Source organism: Geotrypetes seraphini, chromosome 11, assembly GCF_902459505.1.
Source record: "Geotrypetes seraphini chromosome 11, aGeoSer1.1, whole genome shotgun sequence".
Taxonomy (NCBI): Eukaryota; Metazoa; Chordata; class Amphibia; order Gymnophiona; family Dermophiidae; genus Geotrypetes; species Geotrypetes seraphini.
The window spans coordinates 85447698-85461911 of NC_047094.1; the positions used below are offsets into that span (position 1 = coordinate 85447698).

Consider the following 14214-nt stretch of genomic DNA (forward strand, 5'->3'; position numbering starts at 1 on the left):
CCACCCGCAGTCCATCCATTTGTTTGGTCCCCTTCCCATCCTCTGTACCCTTTTAGTGCTTCTCTCTCTCTCTCCCCCTCTCCCTATCTCCAACCTTCCTCCCCCACAGGCGCTCCCTCTCTCTCCTTTCACACCTCCTTTCCTGTGGGTGCTTCTTTCTTTTTCTCTCTATCTCCTTCCAACATCCAACAGCCCTCCTGCGGGTGCTCCTCTCTCCTTCCATCCTCCTCTCCTAATATTTCTGTCTCTCCCTATTCCATGCTCTTTTCTCCAGTGCACTCTCCTTTCCATAATGCTTCTCCAGCCCCCTCCCTCCCTCTCTCCTTCCATTCATTCTGTTTCTCCAGCCTCCTCCCTCCCCTCTCCATGCCATTTCTCCAGCTCCTCTCCCTCCTTTTCCTTCTCTGACACAGCTCTCTACTTCCCGACTCTCCCATCTACCTCTTCCCCATACCAGCCTCTGTAATTGAATCTTTGGGCAACTGATAGCAGTAGCAACGAGTTAAGCCTGCTGGTGCTGGCCTGCTCCAGAAGCCACCTTTCTGCAAGTCCCGCCTATGCGGGAACAAGAAGTTGCTGCAGAGAGGCAGCTTCTGGAGCAGGCCTGCGGCAGCAGGCTTACCTCGTTACTGCTGTCAGCTGCCCAACCCGCACAGACTCCACTGTTTTTGAAAAACCATCTGGTACCCAGACAGTCCTCAAAAACGAGAACATGTCCAGATTTTTCCAGATGTCTGGTAACCCTAAGCATAGAGGACCCTTAATTACAGGAAGTGCAAGCTTTCTAGCCTCATATTTTTCTTTCTTAGCTTTTGGGATGCTTAATTGTTAATGACATTTCTTACATGATGTTTCTTATAGTGAAGTAGGTGAACAGAATTATTTCCACTCTATTTTTGACTCCTGCCCTTTCTGTGTTCTCTTTCTAGCCAGAGCATAGAAAAATGGGCCAGCTGATTTTCAAACTGTCTGATTTCATTCTGTTTCCCAGATCCCTCCAGACCCGAAAAGCGAGAGATCAAATGCCCAACACCAGGGTGTGATGGCACTGGGCATGTTACAGGACTGTACCCTCATCATCGTAGTCTGTCTGGCTGTCCACACAAAGACAGAATTCCCCCAGAGAGTAAGTTTCCATTGAGTGCTTTTTTTCAGTTTAGGAACAAAACAATGAATTCAAAAGTAAATTAGAGAAGATTTTTGAGGAAAAATGTTTTGATGAACCTGAGGATACTACAATCACCTGCATGGCGGAGGCACTGATCTAGCCATTTGGGCCCCAATTACTGGACTTGCATTGAGCATGAATTTTTTCCTTGATAAATTAGTTACATGTACTCTGGAGTAGGGACCTTTATGGGCTAAATATTCAAATAATAGATCTTTAGTACACTAAAAGTTATAAGTATAATTAGTACACTAAAAGTTACTATTGTAAAATCTGGACCCATGGCCTCGCCCCCGGGCCTGTCCAGTTCTACCCAGTCCTGCCCAAGCCATGCCTATTTCTGCCCCAGCCTCCCTCTCAACCTCGTGCTCAGAGCCATGTTGGGTTGGCATCTGTGCATGCGCAGGTGTGACACAATGATGTCACTGCATTGCATCCGCACATGTAGGGTTACAAGACAGGAAATGCCCTTTTCGGGGACATGCCCGAGATTCCGGATGGCGCTTTGTCTGGGTTTTGAAAAGCTTCCCTGAAATCGTATCGGGCAGGAGCGGATGCCACCTGGAGATGTCATGCGCACGCAACATAATTGCGTCACATCTGCGCATGCGTGGATGTCCTCCTCCCCGACGAGAGCAGACAGCGGGGGAGGGGGGCTGAGGCAGAATTGGTGGCAGGACTGGGGTGTAATGGGCGGGGATGGGTGGAACTGGGGGGCGGGTCTAGGGGGGGGTCTAGATTTTACTAAAGCAAAATCTGGTAACCCTACGTACATGTGCAGATGCCCTCCTGATGCGGTCCCAAGCTGGAAGCTTTTCAAAACCCGGACAAAGTGTCGGGTTTTGAAAAGCCGTCTGGACATGTCTTTTAAAATCCGGACGTCTGGTAACCCTAACAAGAGCTATTCTGTACAGATGCTCAAGATTATAGCAGCAGAAATTTAGAACTAAAGGAATCTGGCTTTCTTTCGGCCTAGCTAGTTGTATAAATCCTTCCTTAGAACAAGCAACTGCTAGATAATTTATAACCAAAGTTTGATTTAGATGAGCTGAAAGACAAGCTGATAATGCTGAGTCCTACTAGGAAAGTATTCTCATAGTTTGGGAAAGTGGAGGGGTTGCCTAATGGTTAGTGTAGTAGACTGAGAACCAGAGAAACCTGGTTTGATTCCCACTGTGACTCTTTGTGACCCCGGGCAAGTCATTTATCCCTTCATTACCCCAGGTATAAAACTTGGATCATGAGCCCTCCAGGGGCAGGGAAATAAATGTAAACAAATGCATAACCCTTAGCTCTATTTGTCTTTCTTGTTACATATGTCAAGGAGACAAAGAGAAACAGAGCAGATAAAGACATTGCTTCCTGTCTGTATGATCAGGACTTGTGTGCAGATTGAGTTTCCTAGTTTCAAAATAGTTTCAAGGTGATTTAACAAAACAGCCATCTGTATGGTGCTAGAACTGAAAGAGCCACAAGATCGCTCACCCCAAAAGCGTGATCTATATAAGAACATAAGAACTGCCATACTGGGCCAGATCAATGGTCCTAGTCCAGTATCCTGCATCCAACAGTGGTCAGTCCAGGTCCCAAGAAGTACTTCTTTTCCTAAATGGTACTGCTCCCTTCTCAGGTTTTTGTAGCCCAAGTGCATGATCTTGAATTTTTTTTTAGCATTAAATTTCAGTTGTCAGTTTCTGGACCATTCTTCTAGTTTAGCTAGATCCCTTCTCATGCTATCCACAACCAGCTGTGCTTTTTTTTTTTTTTTTTTTTTACCACATCCTCCAGCAACAAGATCCCAAATTTTGAGAGGGCTGTCCATGCGGTGAATAAAGAAAGTCTTCTATCTCAGCCATGACTTCAGTCTTCATTAAAACACAGTCTGAAGCCATAATTTATTTTTTTTTTTTTTTACTTTCTGTATTGATTATTCGTTACAATACATTAATAACAAATATTCATGAATGACCACAAAAAAAACCAACTCCATATAGAGTAAGTTAAACATATATAAGGCAATTAATCAACCATGTCCTAGTCCACATTATCATGGTCGCCAGTATTTTACAAAAAGAAAAAGCAAATCTAACTACCATTAAAGGACAGGCAAATGGCATTTATGTATTTATACATCATCCTCCAAAAATAAAAATCAGTACTAGAAATTAAACTTTCAGCAAAGGTTTCTCTTTAATGAAATCTTCTAACTGGACTGGATCATAACACATATTTATCGCTTCCATATGATATAAGGCATTTGCATGGAAATTTCAAAAAGAAAGTAGCTCCGACTGCCAAAACCTTAGGCTTTAGCTGGAGGAACTGCTTCCTTTTAAACTGGGTTTGTCTAGAGACATCCGGGAAAATTATCATCCGTTGGCCACAAAACAGCTCTTGTTTTTTCAAAAAATATAATTTTAAAATAACTTGTTTTTCCAGCTCTGTCTTAAAGGTCACGAGAAGGGTTGCTCGCTTATCTATTATGTCTTTGGACGATTCTAAAAACTGTGATACATTCAAACTATCAGGTGACACTATTTTATCCATTTCACCTTCATCTGCCATTCCCTTAGAATCTCTTGAGATGTAATAGAGGTTATCAACCTCAAAAGCCTCCACTTTATTATAATGTAATATCTCCTTCAAAGACATCAGAGACAAATAATGTGTAATTGGAAAATTTAATAAACGAAGATTTTTAACCCTGATAGAATTTTCCATTTTTTCTAATTTGGCATGTGTCATCATACTATCCTTAATATTAGAAACAGCACTAGCTTGTAAAGTACTTACTGCCTGGTCCAATTTTTAAACTTCCTAGCTGTTTCTCCAAATTTAACATCTTGCTCTTTAATTTTCACTGTTATATCAGATGAGAATTGACATAAATTCAAAATGGTATTTTGTAATGATGACTCTATTCTATTAATGCTTAGCCAAACATCATTTAGAGTGATCACTTTATCCTTAGGGAGAAAATCTGAGCCTTGCCCAGTAATCATCTGTACTGGGATTAGTTCTTTAGTTTGCCCCAAGGATTGTCCTGAAACCTCTAGTCCAGATAGTAAAGATAATTGTGGGGGAAGAAGTTACTCTCTCCTTAAAGGGGGGGAGGATTCTTCTGACCCTGAGGAATATGATGGTTGAGGAGGTGGTGAGGATTCCCCAAAGGTTAAAGAGGCAGCTTGAGTATCTAAAGTTACCTGCTCTTCAACATGTGGCAAAACGGGAACCATAAGATGACGATCCATCGGACCTGGCGTCACAGCAGATTGAATTACTTTGGCCTTCCTCTTGCCCATGTTGAAGGAGTTCGATAAACCTGCTCCTTGCTCCTCTTGGGCTCCGAAGGGGCTCACAAGGGGCAAGCCCCTTTAGCTACACCCCTTCAGCTCGCAACCCGAGGCTCGTGACCGCGGGCCACGTACCGCGGCTGGTCCGGTAGTTAAGGATCCTGAACAAGGACCCTCTCAGCTGGCTGGGTCGGACAGCGGCGAGACTGCCTGTCCCGATGTTAAGGTGCTAAACAGCACTGGCGGCCTGAAGCCATAAAAACAAGTTGCATTTCCTCTCAGTCACTACAAGCTATGTTCTCCTGTGGAATGGGTCATCCTCATAGTCATAATTTTTTGTTAGAACCCTGAACAGAATTTAGCCTTTGAAGTAAATGCGCTGAGTATTCACAGAATTCAATACTTCCTGTGCTTATGAAATGCAATAACAGCAAAACTGTGTTATCTGTAATTTCAAAAAACACAGTCCAGGAAATACATGTAGAACTGCAGGAAAGGGCAGTTATCCCCATCTCCCATACCCCTTTGCGTATGCAAACACACACACGTGAGTGCACATATATATATACATATGCAAGCAGAGAGAGACACACACATGCAGAAAGAAATACACATACATGTACATTATTTGCTTTACTTTTAAGGTCAATACTGCAGGAAGCATTAATCCAGAGGATTGAAATGTAAAAAGAAGAATAGCTAGTCCTTAAGATAAAAGCACACACAGAATTCTCGTCACTTACAAAAGAAGCTACACCAGGACTAAAACTTCAGAATTCTGATTTATATGCAGACAAATCCTAATCATAGGGCCTGAAAAGATTTTTTTTGATATACCAGGGGCCGCTGAAAAGTTCTCAGCCCAACCAACAAAGTTGGAGCAGTCTACATCAAGGGCTATACACTTAGTCCAGCAATTTTCCACTTTTTTCATTCCGTATTTTTCCAACAGAACCAAATTTTCAGCAGCCCCTTGTAAAGACTTAATTATCTTCTGCTTATTCAAATTCATTATTCAAATGGAAGGTTAGGTTTTCACCTTCGATAATCTTCTTTCTGCTAGTCCCTGGAGGATTCAGTACACTAGGTGTTCAATCCCTTCCTACAATCTGGGAGTTACAAAAATCCTAACACTTTACTGAGCACATGCTACTCCCACTTTAGAGAGAGAGTTAGAGCCCCCTGCAGTTCAGTCCCAAAGCCAAACAACATACCTGAACAAATCCATGACAAGGAATGGGGTACTGAGGAAACTCCCCAGCAACATAAACAATTTATAAACTGGTCTGGTCTGCAAAACATGAAAACAAGTAATAAACAGGCAAAAGGCAACTCAGAAAAGCATTGAGGAACAATGTAGAACTAACCTGCTGTGTGCAACAAGCACCAACATGAAGCAGCCTTGGGTAATATACATACAGTGGTACCTTGGATTACGAGCATAATCCGTTCCAAATTGGTGGTGGGAAGCTTGGAGGCCTGTTCCCTGATTGCGGCAGTGGTGGTTTGGGGGAGGGCAGGGAGAAAGAAAGCAAGGGGGCAGGCAGGGAGACAGAAAGAAGGGAAACAGAAAGAAAGGAAGAAAGGGGGGACAGGGAGTCAGAAAGAAAGAAGGGAAACAGAAATATAGAAAGGGGGGACAGGGAGACAGAAAAAAAAGGGAAACAGAAAGAAAGGGGCATGGAGAGAGAAAGACAGATAGAAAGAAAGGGGGCAGGGAGACAGAAAGAATGAAGGGAAACAGAAAGAAAGAAAGGGGGGACATGGAGACAGAAAGAAAGAAAGAAGAGAAACAAAAAAAGAAAGGGAAGACAGAAAGAAAGGGAAACAGAAAGAAAGAAAGGGGAGACAGACAGAAAAAAGGGGGCAAGGAGACAGAAAGAAAGAAGGGGCAGGGAGAAAGGAAGAAAAAGTTGGGAAAGGGGATAAGGTGTAGAGGAGAGGAAGCATACAGGAGGCTGAAAGAAGGGAAGAATTATTGAATGCGCAGTCGAAGAAGAAAGTGCAACCAGAGACTCATGAAATCACCAGACAACAAAGGTAGGAAAAATGATTTTATTTTCAATTTAGTGATCAAAATGTGTCCGTTTTGAGAATTTATATCTGCTGTCTATATTTTGCACTATGACCCCCTTTTACTAAACTGCAATAATGGTTTTTAGCGCAAGGAGCCTATGAGCGTCGAGAGCAGTGTGGGGCATTCAGCGCAGCTCCCTGCATTAAAAACCGCTATCGTGGTTTAGTAAAAAGGGAGGGGGTATATTTGTCTATTTTTGTATAGTTGTTGCTGGGGTGACATTGCATAAAGTCATCTGCTTTGACCTCTTTGAAAAAACCCCGGAATATAAATGATAATTAACATTTTCTCTGCGTACAGTGTGCTTTGTGTTTAAAATTTTATTGTTGATAGATCATTTTGAGATGTCATTTTAAAAGTAGCTCGCAAGCCCAAAAAGTGTGGGCACCTCTGCTCTAGACAATTGATCGACCATTGCTTCTGACGTGGAGTCCACTGACCCTGAATGGAGCAATCCCCGCAGTGAGCACCCCAGCCCGACAGGCTGGCACCTGTCATGAGATTGCCCTGGCGGAGAGCCTCCCCCTGAAGCCACCAGCTCAAACTCCCCGGGAGAGACAGCAGCTATGACTGTGCACATGGTTTCCTTCCAGAAATGAGGAATCTTCAGGAAGCGATTAACCATTTTGAGATCCAGAATGGGCCTCCAGTCCTCTGAGCCTTTCTGTGGCACGATGAAGAATAAGGAGTACGTGCCTAAGCCCAATTTGTGTTCTAAAATGGGTTCTATTGCATGAATTTCCAAGAGACGCTATAGGGTAGCGCAGAACTGTGACTTCTCCTCCAGCTGACCTGCCGGAAAGCCAAGAAACAAAGCTGGAGGTAGACAAAAGAAATCTATCTTGTGCCTCTCTTGAATGATGTCCAGCACCCATTGATTCAATGATGCGCGAGTTCACTCTTGGTAAAACTGAGAGAGCAGGACCCCGATATGATGAAACCCCACCTGACTTCTGGCATCACTGGGGCTTTTTAGGGGTAGCAGCTGCACAGGATTCAGATGCCTATGGACATCGAGAATTGTAATTGTAATGAGGACATTATCCCTAGGAATATCCCTGAGAGGAAGAGCCTGAGGATCGCTGATGAAATCTGCGGAAGGGATTAAAGCACTATGTCCCCTCCCGAAGCCTGGTGAGACTTGTTCACAGAGAGAGACTTAGTTCAGCTATCCACCACAGTGACCATGAGGACAACTAGACCCTTCCCAAAAAGAAGCTAACCCTTGAAAGGAAGTCTGCTTAAAGTGGTCTTGGAGGCAGCGTCACCAGCCCAATGACGGGTCCAAAGAGTCTAGTGTGCAAACACAACATAAGTCGAGACCTTACTAAGAACTCAGATAAAATCATAAAGGGTGTCTGCCACATAACTCACACCTTCCAACACCAGCTGGGGACAGGCATCCTTGTCCACAGAGGGCACATGGCACAATCTTGTGGAACAGGTACGCGCCATAAAGGAGCCTGCCACCGCACTTTGATTCCTGAAGAAGCCACTTCAAAAAGATTTTTCAATATAATGTCCACTCTGTGATCCTAGGAGTCCTTAAGCACTACTCCCTCAGTGCTAGGAAGGGCAGTGTACCTGGTAACCTGCGCCATAGCAGAATCCACCTTAGGTTGCTCAAAACTGTTGAAATTCAGGAGCCAGTGGATAAAGGGCAGTGTGTCTGGGAGGGAATGCATGGATGGGAGAACATCGCAGGGGAGGAGACATAGGCATCCTGGGACTGTCTGCCAAGTCTCTTCCCTGAAGAAGCCCTTTCTGGAAACGTCAATCGCTCCTCCTAAACTTACTTGCTCCACTTCATCACTGACGCTGAAACCGTGGATTGAAGACAAAGTTTTATTTTATTTTTCTTTCCAGCTTATGATTTATCTTTAATCTTATCTATTGTTTTGCCTTTTGTCTTTGTTTTGTTCTATTTCTATCATTTAAATTTCTCCAGAATTCTACTGTTCAACGGCTCCCCCTTCTGCTTCTATTCCTTTCTCTCATCTCTTCTACCTTCCAAAGTATTTAGATCAATGCTGTCTTGTTAAAATGTTTATTTTATTTTTATTTTTCCTCTAACTCTACTTTTCACTTCTCTATTACCCTCCAGGTACTTTAGTTAGATTGTGAGCCTTCGGGACAGTAAGGGAATTTTTCAAGTACCTTTCTTATTTCTAATCTTAATGTATATTTTCTGTAAACCGCTTAGAACCTAACGGATGTAGCGGTATATAAGAAATAAATTACATTACATTACATTACATAAAGCTTAGACATAGCTCTAGAGAGCCAGAAAGAGCTTTCTAGGGCATCCTACTGTTCTGTAACCAAACTGAGAAGCTGCGAAGGGGATGGAAAAAGGGAGGACAACACATTGGAATGGTCCATAACCGAACACTGAGATGTGGAAGGTGGAATTTCAGAACATCAGCAATAAAATGGTGGACAGAACTATGCTTAAAAGAATCTACGAATGGAAGGATCCATACCCAAATCCGGACTCTCAGGATGACCGTGTTGACTAGTCCCAGTAAAGGTATCAGCCAGACCCAAAATAGAAACCGTGTCAGGAGAGGCATAATATCTATATGACAACTAATGCAATCGAGCTCTGCCATAGCCGGATGAGAGGGCTCCCGAATAGGGATCTCTGCCACTGGTGCAGTTGGCTTAGAAGAAACTGACACGTCCGCTGGCTGTGTCAAAAGAGCTGGGTCAGAAGATTACACTTTCCAGAGGAGCCGAATAAAGTCTGGTGAAAATGTACACCCCATGTGCACTGCAGGATCCTGCTGAGGCATCCGCACTATGCCAAAAGAGTCCTCAGACATGGAACACAGGCGTTTGGTCTTTGGTGCCAGACTCCAGAATAGCCTCTGGGCAACATGTTTTCCTGGAGGAGATGAAGCCTGAAGCTCCAGCATGCTGCAGCACACAGTGCATAGTCACTCATCTGGCACAATAAATGCAAACATTCGACAGATTAGGGGCTGAGGAGTCCATACCAAACAATTTTTAATCAAATCGAGGGATTTTGAATCAGAAATAACACTTTGAAAAAAAGATCAATAAAAATTCAAGAAGACCGCTGCCAGCGAATTCGCGCCATAAACGGCAAAAATAAAGAAAAGTCAAAAATTAAAAAATAGCAATTTGAGGTTTGGGGAGGCAGGAGATCTGAACCCTACCCTCAGAAACTCAAAAATGAGTTTTAGATAGTTCCACAGACCACCCCGAAGTTCCCATAGGAAATAATAGAGGTGTACGCCTCTGAAGTGCCTGCCTGTCAGCTCTGTATATTGAAATGAATGGAGGAAAAGGATTTTCTACCTCACAACAGCTTCACAATGACCAGACTTGAAGATCTTCAGACTGCCAGTCAGACGGACACCTTTGTCCCTATGGATCCTTGCCACGTGACCAGGGACGGGAAACTCAGCCTGCACCATGAAACCTGGAGGAAACATAGACTTAGAAACATGACGGCAGATAAAGGCCAAATGGCCCATCTAGTCTGCCCATCCACAGTAACTATTATCTCTTTCTCTCTCTGAGAGATCCCACGTGCCTATCCCAGGCCCTTTTGAATTCAGATACAGTCTCTGTTTCCACTACCTCTTCTGGGAGACTGTTCCATGCATCTACCACCCTTTCCATATAAAAATATTTCCTCAGATTATTCTGAAGCCTATCACCTCTTAACTTCATCCTATGCCCTCTCATTGCAGAGTTTCCTTTCAAATCAAAGAGACTTGACTTAAGCACATTTATATTATGTAGGTATTTAAACAACTCTATCATATCTCCCCTCTTCTGCCTTTTCTCCAAAGTATACAGATTGAGATCTTTAAGTCTGTCCCCATACGCCTTATCATGAAGACCACACACCATTTTAGTAGCCTTCCTCTGGACCGACTCCATCCTTTTTATATCTTTTTGAAGGTGCAGCCTCCAAAATTGTACACAATATTCTAAATGAGGTCTCACCAGAGTCTTATATAGAGGTATCAATAGCTCCTTTTTCCTACTGGCCATACCTCTCCCTATGCAACTTAGCATCTTTCTAGCTTTTGCTGTCACCTTTTCAACTTGTTTGGCCACCTTAAGATCATCACATATAATCACAACCAAGTCCCGCTCTTCTGTCTTGCACATAAGTTCTTCACCCCATGAGTTTTTACTCCGGATGCATACAGCCTACGCTTAAACACCTGATAAGGTCAGAGGGCAAGAGAGCTTCCAGGGAAATGGACCCTGAGTCCAGCAAGGATGGCAAACAGCAGGCTGATTCCACAGATGCACCAAAGTTTCTCAGTGAAGCAGCAGTCCGGCTTCATGGGACTGCATCCTTTCCTCTGACAGAGGACCACCACAAAGTGGTCTCAAGGCAACCAAGCTACCAAAAAAGACAAACTTTAAGCAAAAAAAAAAGAAAAAGAAAAAGATGCATAGCAAGTCCAAAGACTTCTGCATGGATTGCTTGCAGAAATTGAAACTGCAAGGGGTTTTAACTCTCTCTCTAAGGTGGGAGGAGCATGTGCTCAGAAAAGTGTTTGGATTTCTGCAACTTCCGGATTGCGGGAAGGGATTGAATACCTAGCATACTGAATCTGAAAGGGACATAACAGAATAGAGAATTATTAATTTTTTTGTCTGTGTTTTCCCTTGCACCTAGTCTTGGCTATGCATGAGAATGTGTTGAAATGCCCAACGCCTGGCTGTACGGGACAAGGCCACGTGAACAGTAATCGCAACACGCACAGAAGGTATGATGTGCATTGATCTATATTCAGTGCAATGACCGAGTATCCAATATACAAGTCCCAACAGTGAAGCGAGTCCATATTGAGGCAATAACATGGGCTTGATGGGGTTGTGTTCTAAGATAATTGTCCTGTTCTGGTTGAGGTCTTGTGCCAGTGAAAAAAGGGCTACTGACCCATCCAGACTTTTCCAGCTATTCTTGACTGAGCTGCTAAGGATATGACCCAGCTGCCAGCTATACAATGTGGCTGCATAGAAGACATCTCTCTTTATCCAGGACACTCTATTTGATTTTTTTCCTTTAAAACACCATAATTTTGGATAGAGGAGCATACAAATTCCCTGCTTAGTGCACAGCATGTCTCCCTTTCCATGCCTAATAAAAAAAACTTTGTATTATTCATAAGAGCTGCGACCAATATCAGCAGGCTCCTGGCTGCCTTGAGACCCTACTATACAAAGCTACAGGAGATTCTACTTTATCAAGGCAGATACTCAAAGAAAAAAGAAAAGGCGACCTGGGTTAATCTCCACATTGTGGACAAATTTTTTAGTGATCATTCTGATTGATGTGTTGGGTAAATGACTCAATCATTATAATTTTATAAGATAGAACAGTCAATATATACTGTATTGATCAAAGCATTAAGACTCCTGAGGCAGGCCTTCGGGCTGAAACACGTACGTGTTGAGTCTTCATAGAATAAAGATATTGAATACCATCAGGTCACCTTTCTTGTTTGCCTTGAGACCCTGCCAGACAGACTCAGCCACCAGAGCATCTGCATTTCCGTTAGAACAGGGCTGCCCAAGTCCAGCCCTCGAGATCTACTGGCAGGCCAGGTTTTTAGGATATCCACAATGAATATGCATGAGAGAGATTTGCCTGCACTGCCTTCTTGGTATGCAAATTTCTTTCATGCCTGTTCATTGTGGATATCCTGAAAACCTGGCCTGCCAGTAGATCTCGAGGACCGGAATTGGGCAGCCCTGTGCTAGAACCTCTGGTTATTGCTGTCTTCATTTTCATAGGCCTGCAGACAGAGCAAATAACATCTGCAGATATTTCAAACATTATGCATTACCCTATTTTCCCATTAATTCTGGGAGCCCCAACTGCTTTGAACTGTAATTGGAAAGGCTGTCAATAAATCTGAAAATGAATGAAACCATTGGTTGTAGCATCATTCACTTACAGAACTTTAAAAACTTAAAGACGTGCTTCTAGTCCCTGCTGTTGTCTCTTTTCTTTCTGAAGATAGCTTCAGGAGCTTGTCAGGAAATCTTTATCATGGAAAGGACATTAGCTGCAAGGATTACGTGGATGGCTGAACTGGTTTGCAGCCTGCCAAGGTTGTAGAAGATCTTAGCAGGTAGACGAAGCTTTAACTTTCTCCATCTTGCCTACAGCTTATCTGGGTGTCCAATTGCTGCTGCTGAAAAACTTGCCAAATCTCATGAGAAGCAGCAGCAGCAGCCGCCGCCGGCAGGGGATCTGGCAAAGAGCAGCTCAAGCTCAGACCGAATTCTCAGGTAGGTGGGCTCCTCAACCTTCCACTCACTGCTTTATCCCTCTTGCAGAATTTAGAACTGAAGCTCATATTTGAAAAATCACTAGAAGGCAATTAATCTGTTTCTGTTTTTGTTCATTGCCAGTCATACTGCCATTCATAGGACATCAAAATGGCAAGTAGAATAATGCAAGAAACAAAACTAGGGAAATAAGTAAGAAAGAAAAGAGAGAAGAGGCTACACATGCTCCCAAGTTTGCCAGCCCCATCACTCTGGGTGGTGGAAGGGGGTCGATGACCACTGGGAGAGTAAGGGGGGAGGGGACCATGCCTTAATCCAGACATGGGCAAACTTCGGTCCATGGGCCATATCCGGCCTGTTTAGTTTTTAATCCAGCCCGCTGACTATCTGAACCCCGCCGACCGCGAGCCTTACATACCTCCCTCCTGAGTAGCTTCGGGCTGGCAGCACTCTAAACAGGCTGCTTCACAGCCTTCTTTCATTGGGGAAGTCATCAGTAACATGGCACAAAGAACATAGTAACATAGTAGATGATGGCAGATAAAGACCCAAATGGTCCATCCAATCTGCTCAACCTGATTCAATTTAAATTTTTAATTTTTTTTCTTCTTAGCTATTTCTGGGCAAGAATCCAAAGCTCTACCTGGTACTGTGTTTGGGTTCCAACTGCCGAAATATCCGTTAAAACCTACTCCATCCCATCTAAACCCTCCCAGCCATTGAAGCCCTCTCCAGCCATCCTCCCTCAAACAGCCATATACAGACACAGATCGTGCAAGTCTGTCCAGTACTGGCCTTACTTCAGTATTTAATATTATTTTCTGATTCTAGATCCTCTGTGTTCATCCCACGCTCCTTTGAACTCAGTCACTGTTTTCCTCTCCACCACCTCTCTCGGAGCGCATTTCAGGCATCCACCACCCTCTCTGTAAAGTAGAATTTCCTAATATTGCTCTTGAATTTACCACCCCTCAAACTGAAATTATGTCCTCTGGTTTTACCATTTTCCTTTCTCTGGAGAAGATTTTGTTCTACGTTAATACCCTTCAAGTATTTGAGGGACTCCACTATTCACCTTTCCTTCCTCCGAGCAACTTCCATTAACCACCACCCTCTGGCGTCTGTCCGACAGCCAGTTTCTAACCCAGTTCACCACTTTGGGTCCTAACTTCAGCCCTTAAAGTTTGTTCAACAGCCTCCTATGAGGAACCGTATCAAAGGCTTTGCTGAAATCTAAGTAAATTACATGTAGCATATGTCCTCGATCCAGCTCTTTGATCCCAATCAAAAAATTCAATCAAAGGTTCGTTTGGCACAATTTACCTTTTGTAAAGCCATGTTGCCTCGGATCCTGTAACCCATTAGATTCAAGGAAGTACACTATT

The 14214-nt window shown here is 43.5% G+C and overlaps 1 protein-coding gene across 2 annotated transcripts in view; it reads left to right on the top strand.

Annotated features, from left to right (window-relative positions):
- MYT1 (myelin transcription factor 1) overlaps nucleotides 1-14214 on the top strand; it is a 345874-nt gene that overhangs the window by 225580 nt on the left and 106080 nt on the right. For both annotated transcript variants that reach the window (XM_033914908.1, XM_033914909.1), the window contains 3 exons: nucleotides 992-1126; nucleotides 11208-11298; nucleotides 12707-12829. In XM_033914908.1, the coding sequence (XP_033770799.1) occupies nucleotides 992-1126; nucleotides 11208-11298; nucleotides 12707-12829 (349 nt within the window). The remainder of the gene's footprint in view (nucleotides 1-991; nucleotides 1127-11207; nucleotides 11299-12706; nucleotides 12830-14214) is intronic.